Here is a 15,303-nt window from a genome sequence, read left to right as displayed (position 1 = left end):
TCTGAGACCATTTAGTTATTATAGTCTGGGGTCAATAGTGAATCATGACTGGTTATGATAAAAGACAGAGATGATATTAAGAATCGTACACACTACGCATTCACCCGCATGTATTACAAAATGAGGGGTGTTATATACCCCCTCTCTATAGCGCAGACACTGTTTTTGAAGCTAACTCAATTGTGGAGCTCCAGTTGGATCAGATACCATCATTTACTCAGTGCAAGTAGCAATTACTTTGTACTCAGGCGGCGAGCAGCATGATGGGCGGAGAGAGACAGCAAAATTGCTCAGCCATATGGCATTTTCCATACACTCGGTTAGTTTTGTGGGGTTCATTGTCTAACCCCAACGGTTTTAGCTTGTATTAATATTATTTATTAATATAAATAGGCCTACTTGTTTGTGATATTTTAAGCGTTTTAAAATTTCAAAATAATCCCAGTCATTTACACGATTGACAACGGAAATGTACTGCATTTAGAGAATACACTGCGCTCACCACCTGTTTGTACTGTTAAAATATTGGCAACATTGCCCTCTATTACCGTAATAATAAAAGCAATGTGGACGCGGGATAGAGATAGTTGTTTGCTATTTGTCATTATGTGGTGACAAATTATATCATTATGGTTAATTAGGCGACAAAAAACTGGTTCTATATGCAGATAGCCTTTGCCAAGTAGATTCGGTTGATTGGGATTTTTTTTTTTCTGAAATAGGCTAAATGGCCCTAAAATATCACTGAAAGCTTCAAAATATTTCAGTCAAAATCAATCCACTTCGGACGAACAATGGCTGCTTTAAATTTCATACAACTAAAAAAAACAACAAAAAAACAAAATTCCACAAACACAAATTCTGGGTTGTTCTTGCCCATAAAACAGGGGTTTTTCTGTTGCCTTATGGTTTAATATCATGATTTGGTGTGAATATTAAGTGATCAAATCATCTGAAACTGTTTGTGGTTAAAAGCAAACAAAGGTGACTTATAATGTACAGTATTTGACCTAATTAACACCCCTCTCCACCATCTCAACTTACCAAAAAAACATCTAGATCCAAAACCCTAGAAATTATGCAAATTTGCATTTTTTGCACAAAATATGTTTATTTTTGCCTCCTCTGAAAGTCATTTTGCCTGACCTGTTCCACAAATTATGATAAATCTCATAACTGATTAGGATTATATGTCGTCATTGGGCAGGAAAAACCTCCTACGGTACTTGTTTGAACCCTGGCGGTGGTAAAGTACGCTTTTGGTTAGCTTGAAATTCCCCTGGACAAGGAACTTACTGCTAATTGTCTCGTTGTAACCCGTACAAAACTCCGGGAGCTGATCCGGGCTGTGTAGATCTATTGTGGAATGTCTAGGGTGTGCGCTCTTGAAGCAGCAAAGTCCCTGTGTTGTTAAAATGGTTTATGGAATGATGTGGGGCCGTAGTGATCAGCAACAACCTGCAAAGTGTGCTGAGGCTTGTGGTGTGTCCCATGAACATGTTAAAAACAAAACTGTCAAGACGTTACATAGGAGGTTATCCTTTCAACATGTTCTGGGGCCAATGACACAAAGGAAATTTTTTCTGCCCAACAATGATGTGGTAAATCAGTTGCAAGATCAATAGAAGAATTTGTGAAATGGTTCTCAGGGTGTTCACTGGGCTTTTCAACTTGAAATGCATACAACCCCTATGGAAGACATGACCTTAATCTTAGATTTCAAATGGAGTCATCTATTCAGGTAACCCGGTTTAAAATTCACCTTCCCTGTGTGGGAGATTAAGGTCATGTCAGTGTATAAATTTCAACTGGAATAGCCCATTAGGTCAAACATAGCTATACATTGCTTCATCTCATCTTTGGTAGTAACATAGGTGCATACTTTGTTGGATGCTGTATGGAATAACCTATGCTGCAGAAAAATAATAAGAATTTTTGTATTCAAAATCCTCTACTAAGCCTACAACGTACTATATGTAAACGAGTACGCCTTAAGCGTGTTACGTGTTATCAATACTTGTGATGACGTAGTGTCATCTATGGCCTGATAGATGACAGCTGAAATTATGCGATTGTCCAATCAGATTTTGTGTCTGCAAACTAGACCACACCCACTGATATACACACATACAAGGGCGGTTTGTTGGCCCACTTGCTGCATATAGGCATTGACATCATTAACAAACTTGAGGTGAAACAAGGTATTTGGTAGTATATGGTTTCCAGTAATAAGTACTAAAGTTGTATATGATTAATATATCCCTAATAAACCATGAATACATAGTGAATTTGGGTGGTATTATGAAACAAACTTATAGTAATTAGTGAATTAGTGAATTGTAGGAAAATACAGCTTGAAATATTTGAACTACAACAGATAGGATTTGAAGTCATTGTGTCAAAATCATAGCAAAAGGGATCAAACTTGTTATAGAGTAGGCCATATTAAAGTATAAAACTCAAAAACAAAAGATATGATTTTGAAATGATTTTGACTCTCCATGACCATGGCTCACAAGCAAATATAATTGAGAATCTGTGGTCTAAAACACATTGCTAATTACGGTTTTTTGATTTGCAATACAAACCAGTATCCCCTTTTATGATTGGTTTAAGAATATCAAATATTGAAGCTGCATTTTACTGGAATCAGTATTAGGTTACATATATAATTAGTAAGACACCTAAAAGCTCTAAACTAATTGGTTACTCAGATGATTATATGATGTAATTAACCAATCAGAATCTTTGTATGAAAGGCAGTAGTGCCCATGGGGATTAGTATGTAAAACAAAGCTCTATATTGATTGGTTAATCAGGTGATAATATCATGTAATTGACCTATGATCAGATGGTCTGTAAGAAAGGCAATAGTGCCCATGGGGATTAGTATGTAAAACAAACAAAACCAAACAAACCTTTACTGCTGCTGCGTTTTCCTTTACAAGAGAAAAATCAACAAAAACAAACATCTCAACTACCAAAAACACAACATACTAAAACTAGGCTTAACTACAACTTTTTACAAGCAAAATATCCAATTCCTGATCATGAGAGCCAAGATATTTGCATCGAGCATACTGACCACACACTTACAAAGCCAGCACAGCTAGCGCTTTTGGAAATTAAACAATCCTGGTCTTCGAATACGGTAGTCGCTAGGTAAGGAAAAGGTTCAGGTGTGTTTGACGCACAATCGTGTTATTCCATGAAAAGTATGCTGGCGCATCAGTGCGTAGAAGGTACGTTCTTTCATGATCAAGAATTACATATTTTGCCTATAAATTCTATAAAGTAGATTTTAAAACTCAATAGAAAAACAAAACTAAAGAAAACTAAATGTGAACCAATACATTAAAGCAAGGCAGTTAGTTGCTGGTCATTTAAAGTACGTAGAAGGTACGTTCTTTCATGATCAAGAATTACATATTTTGCCTATAAATTCTATAAAGTAGATTTTTAAAACTCAATAGAAAAACAAAACTAAAGAAAACTAAATGTGAATCAATACATTAAAGCAAGGCAGTTAGTTGCTGGTCATTTAAAGACAGTAAACCCATGTAAACTAATTTTCAACTGCATATGCGACTCAAGCTGCCACTCCGTAACCCAAAATACAGACCCAAATCTAAGGATTTCAGTCAAGATATGTATGTCCATATATTAGCAATTTTACATTTTGAACTACCAAAAACTTCCTCATATATGGGAGTACCCACCCCCCAAAAACAGTAGACATCGAATTTCAAGCAACAGTCATTAAGACCCCAACTTATGTTGCTTTTGCATGGCTTGAATCATAGCAGAGAAATAGTAAAAAATATGTCACCTATAAAATAGTTTTTATATTATTAAAATGTTAATTCTAAGACGTTCTCACAGTAATTATTTGTCATTTAATCATTTACTATCAAGGAAAATGGATACAGGCATCAGAAAAATAAGAAACTCTTCTAAAATCAGATTTTTGCATTTTTGTTAATGTGTGCTAACCAAATTTTCCATATGAAAAAATAGAATGACAAATGTATTGACTTCTACACTTACAAGTAATTCCTACAAATGTTAATTTTTAACATTTAATGCTGCGATCACTGACAGTGCCTATGGAGCATATGGCTACTCATTTTTCATATAAAACAGTCCAATTCAATTGAGCTGCAACGTATTTAGTAGCTATACATACCTGGCTTGGATGCAGATCTTTTTGGGCTTCCACTCTCAGATCGTTTTCCTTTTGGTGATTTTTCTCGTTTCGGAGACTTGTCTGGAGAACCTTTACGCTTTGCTGAACCACCACGCTTCTTTGCTGAGCCTGTTCAATATTAAACATCACAAAGAATGATGATTATATTTAAATCTTCAACATAAAAAGTTATCTTAAGAACCACTGAATCAATACTAGGCTTGTTTGAACTCATTTTAATGCATTTTTCATGCTGATTCCAAATATGGTCATGAAAATCTTCAATTCTGCAACTTTTGAATAAAAAAAACATTGAAACTTGTCATCTGCAGTGAACACCCACGTGGAGAGAGTAAAGCTTGTATAAAAGAAAGAAACTGTAAAGTTCCCCCATACTTGATTATTACATAGACCAAAAAGTACAACATGTATCAGGGAGTGTGAATTTCAAATGGAGGTAACCCCATTTGATGTTCACACTCCCTGTGTTGAGATTAAGTTCATATCTTCCATAGGGGGTGTATGGATTTCAACAGGATTAGCCCATTGCAGACAGTATGATACCTACCTGCTCTGGAGGCTCTTGGAGAAGAACTCTCTGGTATGTCACCAACCTGGAAAGGAAAACAAAGATAATGAATCAGAAATAGTAGATTCTGCAAGGGTACCTAAGAAACACGATGGGGGAAGTACACTTGTCAGTCAAAACATATATTAATTATAACCCTTCTCAACAAATGAGAACTAGAAAAACATATATACATTAATACAACGTCATTGGGCAGGAAAACCTCTTGCATGTTTGCGGCCCTTGAACTAAAACAAAACTGCTAACCACTTACATAAGGCATTTTGCTTTAAAGATGTTCAGGGGCCAATGACACATAGGAGGTTTTCCTGCCCAACGACGACATGTATTAACTCCTAGGAGATTCTTTATGCCATCTGATCATTTGGGATCTATAGTTATTGCAATAAGTAATTAGTATTGAATTTTGAGAGAGCCTTTGTAAGCCGTATTGGAAGCTGCCAAGGGTTTGATTCAGGCAGTAGGTTGGCCACCTCCGCCATAGCTGATGAACTCTGGCAAGAGCATAACATTTTTGGAGAGGGTGCCCTAGGTCCTTGGTCTTCCTTGAGCCTTACTTCCTTCAACCAAACCTTGCATGATGATCTTTTCTAAATTATCACCTTTACATGTAGTGATGTGGTCAGAGTAGAGTTTCTAAGCATCAGTGGGGGTTGGGGTGGAATGGGAGAGAGTATTGATGACTTGTAAAAGTCAGTTGGTATTAGGACATTCTATAATGTAAACTTACCCCCTGTGGATCACCAACTTGTGTTGCTATAGATTCCAATCCCTCTGTAAGTTGTGTACTCAGCCCATCAGATGGAGCCACACTCTCAGATGGTTTCTTTTCAGGTTCTGGTGGCTTCAAGGCATCCTCTTTGGCTTTCTGAATCTGTAAGTGATAAAAAGAAAACAGAATTTTAATGACATGTAACATCTCAATCCTTTAAAAAAATACAATATACAGCATAATTATATAATATAAGCTTTTTTAGCTGTACCACACTGTTGTACTATACTGCACAGTAATACTTTGCAAGATTTTCTGATACTGTACTGGCGCGCACATTTTTTTTTGTTGGCAAGAGCAAACTCATAGCGCTTTACACAACATTCCCGTGGGCGCAGAGACCAAAGCAGACATAATTGAGTTACGCTGTTTGTTGCTATGTACCGCTGGCAAACATGATGAAAGTGATTACACTAAACGGCTGGTTTCCAAATGGCACCAACATGTTTATTTTGCTATTTTGGCACTCAAAAACATTGAAAAAACCTGATATACTGAATATTGGATGGCTTATTTTCATGTGATAGGTACTGTTCTCATATCACACTCCAAGCCATTCAATATTACATAATTGCTGTCTTATCCGTTTGTAGCGGATGGGGGGGGGGAGAGTAAACATACACATAAAAGTTCATAATTATACAGGAACAACACAAAAACATCTAATATCTAATTTTACTTTGACTTGATTTAAATCAATCATTTTTAACAACAATGGAAATGTTAAGCATCTTTGAGACCAAGGAAATAGTATTATCTAATATCTTAATTTAGCTTTTTTCTTTTAGTCATGATTATTGAACTCAAACAGATTGATTCAAATCAAGTCATGTATCATATATTGGAAAGAAAAAATATTCAATAACTATAATAAATATATCATAACAATGATCACTCTCTATTTTTAAACATCCACATAACATGATAATATTAGGATACTAATATGAAAATTGTGAATAAGTTGTCAATGATGTAAATATGAAGTATAGACGAATCCAATTTCACACATTTCTACACCTCAATGGCAGCAATAGCTGCCCCCTTTGGGTATATCCCACCTGAAATTAGAAATGATGCGGCCTTGGCAGGGATTTTAAACTGCATTCCATCACCCATGTTACACGTAGACAAAAGAATGATAAAAGCTTACAACACAATACAATATAACATGATTTTTAAGCGGCTTTGATCCACCCAATCGGGCAGTAACAACACCAGTTTGGTGCAGAGGGGACCCAGTAATGGCCGACTGAATTCTGACCATCACTTGGCTCGTTGGATTCGTCTATAAGGCAACAGAACCAAATTGTTTGATCTTTCAATCAACCATCGATGCATTGCCGATCCTTATCATATTTTTTATCATAATACTAATCATGGCGTGTCCTTCCGTCCGTCCCTCTGTCCGCTGGCGCTTCTCGCGTCTGCGTGGCTTTCGCTAACGTGTGCTTTCGCCCGGTGCGTATCGCGTCTTGGCTATCGCGTAGTGCTTGGAGTATACCGACGGGCGCCAGTCAGAGCATCGGAAAGCATTACAGTGTGGTTAATCATGCATTATTTATGAATCTTTGCATGTAATGATATTGACAAATACAAATTTTCCAATAAGTCTAATTAGTTGATATATAGTTCATTAAAAGCATCGAAGCAGCATCGACAGTCGATGAAATGATCGAACAAGTTACATAGGAGGTTTTGTTTTAAACATGTTCAGGGGCCAATAACACATAGGAGGTTTTTCCTGTCCAACGACGAAAGAAAGAGATAGAGGGCTATTCTATTTGAAATCCATACACCCCTTATGGAAGACATGACCTTAATCTCACACAAAGGGAGTGTAGATTTCAAATGAAGTCACCCATTCAGGTAACCCCATTTGAACATTCACACTCCCTGTGTGGAAGATTAAGGTCATGTCTTGATGGATTTCAACTGGAATAGCCCATAGGACTCACTTGATGCCACCTGATGAGTGCCTTTTTAACTGTTTTCTATGTGGAATGAAATGGGTTAGAGGAGACATAGACAGTAAGATATCTTCATAATCATCACATACTGATTACAGGGATGCCAGTGGCCTGAAGTGGTTTTGCAGGAAAAGCCTGAAAATGTGCACAAATTTGGGCTATATAAAACTGAAAATGGGCTGAAAATAAATTTGAAAGGAGGCAATTGCCTGAAAACGGGCATCCCTGTGATTTAATCCTAGATAACTATAAACTGGTTGTTATAAGACCAAAAAATAACTCACTCTACAGGCAGACCAACTTGCCAGAAGGGCCATTCAGTTCAGATTTTTCTCTTGAAGAGACTAAATAAATCTACAAAATTAGCAAAAGCTTAAAAAATTTTTAATTGTTTTAAAAACATACTTTGAATGAAATATAAAATCAGTCAAATTCAAATCACTTCAGCCAAAAATGGTGATATGATATGCCAATGGACACTAAAGTAAGAATTACTTGACCTATATCATGGGAAAAAAAACACAAGTTATTATTATCAAATGGAACTATTTGTTATTGATAAATTTTGTTATTGATAAATTCATGGAACAATTATGCAAACAATTTTCTACATGATATCTCTAAATTTCATGCACTCGAATGGCATATTTCTATGGGCTCCTATAATTATTTCACTAACCTTATCTCGTGTGTCTAACATCAAATTATGCACCCTATCATAAGCTTCATCTTTCTCCTGACTAACATTGAGTTTTTGTAGGATGCCAAATCCTGTGTACCATTTGTCCAGTTTTTTCCACGCATCTGCAAATCCAGTAAGTCTGAGTAAATAAAATGTGAGGTAATTATTACATAACATTATTGCACTATGCATTTCATGTAAAGGTCATATCGGAGTGATGTTGAAAAAGTAAAGAGCAATTTTTTTTGCCCTGGTTTTGGTATTGGTAGAATGAGTAACCCAAGCAAAAGAAGAAATAAAACAAACAAACAAAAAACCTACGACTTTTTATTTTTATCTGTTACTATACACAATATTTACCTATGTTGTATCTGTTCCTGGTCATGTGCTGTGTCCTTAGCAGTTAAAACTTTCTCTTGTTTGCCTACACCTGTTGCACTGCCCTCAGGAGGTGGTTTAAATTCTTGCTGGTACTCCTGGCCTGTCTGGCTCCCATCTGATGAAAAACACATAAGGGTAAGCATACAACTGTCATATTCACCTTTTGCACGGTCATCTCAAAAATGAGGTTCTACCAGCAAAGTGTGTGTGCTTGTGCGTACACCTGTCAAATGTATGCTTTAATTACCATGTACGCTTTGCAAAACTTTCTGACGTGTTGCTAGAAAAGCGTGAGAAACAAAAATGCACTTTTTGCAGATGAGTTTGCAGGAAGAACCTTGTTTTGGTAGCAAGATGACGGATCCGTGCAAAGAGCGAATACTTGCGGTTTGCTCCTGATGATAAACCCCATATATTAATGGCCCATCTTCTTTGTGTTAATGCTACCAATACACTGATTTACCGACAAGTAACTCATTTCAGAATGCAGTCATGTATTATGAAAAAAAAAAGTTTCTCTGGTTTCAATAGGACTACTCGAACCAGCAATCTGTTACTTTGTTGCTTATGAATCCAGGTCTTTACTGCTAGGTTAGACCACAAAGGCAACTGGATGGAGAAGTATAATATAAAACACAAACCTCATAATATTGTGTTTAGCCTTTTTAAAAAAAAAATAAAAATAGCATATTTTGTAAAGATGGAATGGCCCAAACAAATAGTGAGTAAGCCTTAAAGTGAGGGCACTCTATATGAAAGTGGTTGTCACAGATGGGTGGTAAATGGCCATGGTGGGAGATTAAGGTCATGTCCTCTATAAAGAGATCATGGATTTCACTTGGTATAGCTCAATTTGTTTTCTCTTGATAATAAAATTGTTCACTTGATTTGTTGGCAGTATTCTTCTTTTCCTTCAAATCTGTTTCTCCCTTTTCTTTCCATATCGGCCAGCATGCTTATAAACTTTGGCCTGGCTTGAGCATATTATTTGGGCCTGTTCCTAGTATCAGGACCTAAATCTGTCTCCTCATGGATCAATTGGATCAATCAAGCAACTGATTTTTAAACGATATACTTACGTGATCTCCCAGCAGCCCGCCTCATTGCCAATTCATCTGGAACATCAAACATCACTACCACATCTATACCACTAACAGGTGGGGGTGGCTCCTTAGGAGGTTGTGGATCTGGCGCTAATCGACTCTTCTTCAGTTTCTCCTTGGATGGTTTAGCATTGGGGTCATACCCTGTCAGAGCTTTCTCTAGGAGCTTGCCTTGTGCTATAGTTGTAGGGAAACCGTCCATGATCCAGCCTTGCTGATCACGTACACGCCTGGAGAAGAGAGAAATGGGTTACATTATTATGATTCGGAAAGAGTTTAGCATTGGGATCATATACCCTGTCAGAGCTTTCTCTAGGAGCTTGCCTTGTGCTATAGTTGTAGGGAGACCATCCATGATCCAGCCCTGCTGATCACATACACATCTGAGAAGAGAAAAATGGGTTACATGTACATTGTTACAACTAGGAAAGTGATTGGCGAAGATATCTTACCCTTCCCAGAATCCTTTATAACATAATTTATGGCCTCATTTCATCAAATGATACTCCCATTACTTTGTACAGGTTCCCTTTGTTTTCAGTTTGAGAATAAACTGGTTAAACATTGGTCAATAGTCAAAAAAATAAACATATTTTGCAAAGATCTGGATGAGCGCTGTTCATTGCGGTACATTGAGGGCGAGTTAGCGCAGCGAGTTAGCGCAGCGGTAATTCCCTCGCTTTGCACCACTGAGGTCCCGGGTTCAAGCCCGGCCGCCCAAGGACTCATGTGCACTTGGTTTATCCCGATTCCATGCTCGCTCTCGCAGGTTTTCTCCGGGATCTCCGGTTTCCTCCTGTATTGCAAAAATCGGTGATTAGTTGTTTGGTTATCAAAAACTTCCTTGGAATTTGGGGAGCTGCACAGATAATTGGTGGATGTTACAATCTAAATGCGGATAGGTGTGCGCCATTCGGCAGCAACCTAGTTGATGCGATCTGATTGTGATGATTCACCTTTGCAGCGAAATTACAGCGCTTTGAGTCCTCTAAGATCTGGAGAAAGGCGTTTTATAAATCCAAAATTTAATTTAATTTAATTTAATCCATTTCGTCACTATCCACCAATGCTGCACTAGATAGCAAATCAATACAGGAAATCAAAATGTGAGAAATGCATTGTGGGAAGTGTAAGATATCTTCTTTGGAGACTGATAACTTGTTCCTGCTGATGATGAATTAATAAGAATAAAGATGATGATCATGACCAAAAGGATGAGGATGAAAATGAGGACGAGGATAAAGATGAAGGAGGCGATAATGGTGGTGATGACGACGATGATGAATATGATGCTGATGATGAGAGTAATATGATGATGGCGACACCAACTATGACATTGGTAATGACGATGGTCATGGTTGATGGAAAAAAATGATGATGATGATGACTGTACTGAAGTTTAGAATGACGTGTATGCAGTTGGGCGCAGCACTTACACTAGTTACATATTGCATAATGTGTGACTGGAGCACGCTTATGTGAATCTATGCGAGCGTAAGTTGGGACTCTTATTAACACACTCAGTAACAAAAACCGAATAATTTTCGCCTATTATAAACCAAACAAACTTCAGCTTATACTACATTCAGTCTCACTATACTTACTTGACAGCCTCTATCATGATTTCCACTAATAGTTCATCCTTGATGGGTTGACCTTTGCGGACATATCTATTGGCTAGCCGGCCAAGTTTAGCTCTGGGTGTAGCCTGTGTGTAAAACATATCAAGAAATATAATGATGAAATTAATGCATGCTTATTTGTTATTCTGCAATTTGCAAAAAATTTTTATGTTTTTCTCATTTTATGAAGGTGTACAAATTTTGAAATAGAAAGTAAGTAAAAAGTAAAAAATGTGTGTGATGTTTGCGATTAATATCTGCACAGTAACACGAAGGTCAAAATGTGGGTAGAGGTTGATGTAAACTCAAACATTTGTTGGTATGAACCCTTTAAAGAAAAATACCTTAAAAGGGTAATTGGGCTATTCCATTTAAAATCCACACAACCCCTGTATAAGATTTAGCTCAAGTTTGCCACAGAGGGAGTATGAGTATTGAATAGAATAGACAATTGGGTACCTTCCATTTGAAATACTTACTCCAGTTGTGAAAGATATAGGTAAAGCCATAATACAGGGGAGTATGGGTTTGAAAATGATTAACCCTGACCAATTACATTTGAAAAACATACTCCCCCTGTGGAAGATATTTCCAAAATCTTCCACAGGGGGAGTGTGGATTTTTACTGGGATAGCCCATTGCTCATTATTTCCTTTGGTAGAACTTTTAGCAGACCTGTCACTGTCTTCCTGTCATTGAGGACCATCTCACATTGAGGACCATCATCCAAACATTCTTATTTCAAGTTTTTGAGTTAAGAAGTTAAAATATGTGCATCACATCTGAGCCCCATGCTTTTGTTCATATCACTTAAAGGAAACATATATTTTCCAGGCTTAAATTTGCACTGGAGTAGAAAATTGGCTTTCACCTGTGGGGTAAAGTGGTGGTGGGGGAGACTTTCAATCAGGTCACTCATGTTTAAGGGTATATTACTTACATTTCCTTTGGTAGAGCTTTTAGCTGACTTGCTGCCCTTCTTCTTGGCTTCCTCAAGATCACCCTCTGTTACTCTGGAACTGATGCTTTTCTCATCATCAGCTGTGTAGAAAACGACACAGAGTTTAAACAACTAAAATTGCACTGGTATCTACGGTTGTATGACTACCGTAAAATTCAAGAGTTAGCAGATGTGCTTACTATCGAGCACTTTTAAAACATGCAAACATAAAGAGCCCCATCCACAAAAGTGTAAAGAGCAAATCATCCGATACACATAGTTATATACGAACAAGTAAACCTGCAAATGTGTGTCTCAACCCCATTAGCTCAAGCGTTAGACTTTGGTACAATTTCATGTTTTCAAAAGCGCTCAATAGTAAGCACATATGCTAACTATCAAGTTTTTACGATATGTTGACTATTAGTATAGTCGTAGTCACATCTACTATTAGTGGTAGTAGCGACTTTCAACTATGACACAATGATAGTCAACAAACTATTCTCAGCACCCTTGAAGAATTGACTTGTAAGTTTTTGTAGATTGGGGCTATATTGTTGTTGTTGTTGTTATTGTTATTCTATGTTCAAAAATTATAAAAAAAGACAAATATTGTAAAACCTTGAAAAAGATAAAGCCTGAGTTAATGCCTAGATTAGCCTTGAAATAAAACAAAAAGAGTTGTTTAAATTTGTCCTTACAGCTTTGTAGATCATATAGATTTGTTGCAAGTCCTCAGGCTTTCTGTAATAAGACCTGTTCCATTTCTAACACTTTAGCATTTGTCAAGTATACTTGAGTATTTTAATCCTAAAATCTTGTGTCAACATGAATTTCCTTTAAAAAGAAAAGAATGGATAATAAGCATGCACATCATTTAGCCCATACACATACCTTTTTCATCAGATTTGCCTGCAGTATTGAGTAGGTCAGTGGTTGGTGGTAATACTTTAACTGTAAGAAGAAACACATATATATCATCGTTGGGCAGGAAAAACCTCCTAGTGTCATTGGCCCTTGAACGTGTTTAAAGAAAAATCTCCTATGTAACCTGTTGGCAGTTTTGTTTTAAAATGTTCAGGGGCAAAAAGCACATAGGAAGTTTTTCCTGCCCAATAACGATATGCTTAGTAGGTTGGTTAGGATTTTGAGTGCGAGTATGTGAGAAAGAATAACTCTTACAGTAAATTTCACTGCATTCCCCTGATCTTCAATCAATTTTATACCATTTGCAGCAATGTCTTCTAGCAAACAACTCATCATTTAAAGAATAAATGATGAAAATTGTTTTTACTTTCCTCTATTAAGTCATAAGCTGGTCCAATGGATGAGTTTAGAACCCTCAGGAGTTGCCTCCTCTCCCACCCCACACCCATCCCACACATACCCACCCTCAGGGTGAGTTACTTACCATCACCTTGACCTGCTGTAGTACCCTCTGTATCTTTCCCTTCTCCTACACTATCTAATGAGATAGTCACTTTGAGTTTAGACCCCTCACTGTCTTCTGTACCAGGAGTTGCTTCCTGAAATAGACAAAATATACGCATATCATAATGTGATCCCTATCAGCGTGTTTCTACTGAGCAAACGGTTGCCGGTGAATTCAATTTGGAGTGATGCAAGGAATATTTGGTAATGACCCCAGTAGAAGCAGATTGCGCTAAGGTGAATGCGCGGTGATGCGAGTGAGCCTCACAGTTAACCACTTTTCTGATTAAGATGATATAACATGCATATTGCAAACCCAACGGCAACCCGATTTATGGCCAGAAATGCAACCTTATTTTGTATGTAAAGTTTAAGTAAAGCTATTTTGGGGCATGAACCCAAAAGTGTTGGGTAATTTTACAAGTTGTTATTTAATAGACACACAAGTCATAATGTTTTTATCTTGCAATGTTTCTGATCAGTTGAGGCCTTATACTTACAGGGCGAGTTGGGTCTGGCATCTCAATGACTTCCCCTGCCTTATGGGCATCAATAGCTTCTCTTACTAGAACATCTATATCTAGCACTTCTAAACCATGCTCTGAAATCAAAAATAATTACAATCATAAATATGCCTTATATGGTCATGATGATGCCTTATATGGGCATCAATAGCTTCTCTCACTAGCACATCTATATCTAGCACTTCTAAGCCATGCTCTGAAATCAAAAAAATAACAAACATAAATATGCCTTATATTAGGGATGACCATCATAATTTCATGTTGCCCCTTTTGCTACAAAAGATTGTTTTCTGGAAAGAACTCATCAACAGAAGTATTTTGGTGGTTAAATGGTCAAAATCGGTCAAAAACTTTTCGAATTATGAATTTTCAAAGTTTCCCATTCTGACCGGTCATTGGAACGAAATAAATTGACAAAGTCTAAATATAGCAATGTGAGCAAAATTGGTATAAGCATATATTTACCTTTTTTTATTTCTTTATTTTAATATATATGCAAACATGAAACAAGCATATTGTGAAAGTATCAAAGGGTTTCTTATGAAATGGCACTTTACTAGTCAATAGCATGAAGTATTTCTTCAAACCGAGGCACTGAAATCATGCTTTTAGAAAACATTTGCCAAAAATCATCCATAATGGCCAAAGTGGCACAAAATCAAAAGTCCAGGTGAACTTTTTTTCCACAACAATATAAATAAAATAAATAAAATAACACTACACATAAGAAAAATACTAATGTACTACAAAGGATTTTCAACATAGGAATCCAAACAATCAAGTACCAACATGCACAGCTTTGTCCTGATATCACTTCTGGGGTTTTAACAAAATGTTTAACCTCTATTGTGATTGGCAGCAGCATAAGGTATCTCTTTGATAGCTGATAATGCCCAGCCATTCAGCAAGTGGCTAATAACTGACCTTGATAGGCTTGAATGAATACTGTCATGTGCTACAAAACCATCACACTCCAGGGCCCGGTCACTCCATATGCTACAGGGAGCACAGTACTTTAACAATGGAGTGAAAGACTCATTATTGATTAGGCGCGTATTTTAAAAGTACAGCTCCTGTGCGTGTATAGCAGCAAGTCAGTGCAGATG

The 15,303-nt window shown here is 37.0% G+C and overlaps 1 protein-coding gene across 1 annotated transcript in view; it reads right to left on the bottom strand.

Annotated features, from left to right (window-relative positions):
* The window catches only part of LOC140145796 (sperm flagellar protein 2-like), an 80,793-nt gene that overhangs the window by 42,055 nt on the left and 23,435 nt on the right, over nucleotides 1–15,303 (bottom strand). The window contains 12 exon segments of the mRNA XM_072167474.1: nucleotides 2,919–2,939; nucleotides 4,187–4,315; nucleotides 4,755–4,800; nucleotides 5,506–5,649; nucleotides 8,194–8,335; nucleotides 8,557–8,692; nucleotides 9,657–9,910; nucleotides 11,285–11,388; nucleotides 12,243–12,343; nucleotides 13,137–13,196; nucleotides 13,654–13,768; nucleotides 14,174–14,274. Of these exon segments, the coding sequence (XP_072023575.1) occupies nucleotides 2,919–2,939; nucleotides 4,187–4,315; nucleotides 4,755–4,800; nucleotides 5,506–5,649; nucleotides 8,194–8,335; nucleotides 8,557–8,692; nucleotides 9,657–9,910; nucleotides 11,285–11,388; nucleotides 12,243–12,343; nucleotides 13,137–13,196; nucleotides 13,654–13,768; nucleotides 14,174–14,274 (1,353 nt within the window).

This window comes from Amphiura filiformis, chromosome 2 (assembly GCF_039555335.1).
Source record: "Amphiura filiformis chromosome 2, Afil_fr2py, whole genome shotgun sequence".
Taxonomy (NCBI): domain Eukaryota; kingdom Metazoa; phylum Echinodermata; class Ophiuroidea; order Amphilepidida; family Amphiuridae; genus Amphiura; species Amphiura filiformis.
The sequence above is the reverse complement of the archived record's forward strand: the minus strand, read 5'-3'. Positions and strand labels throughout refer to the sequence as shown.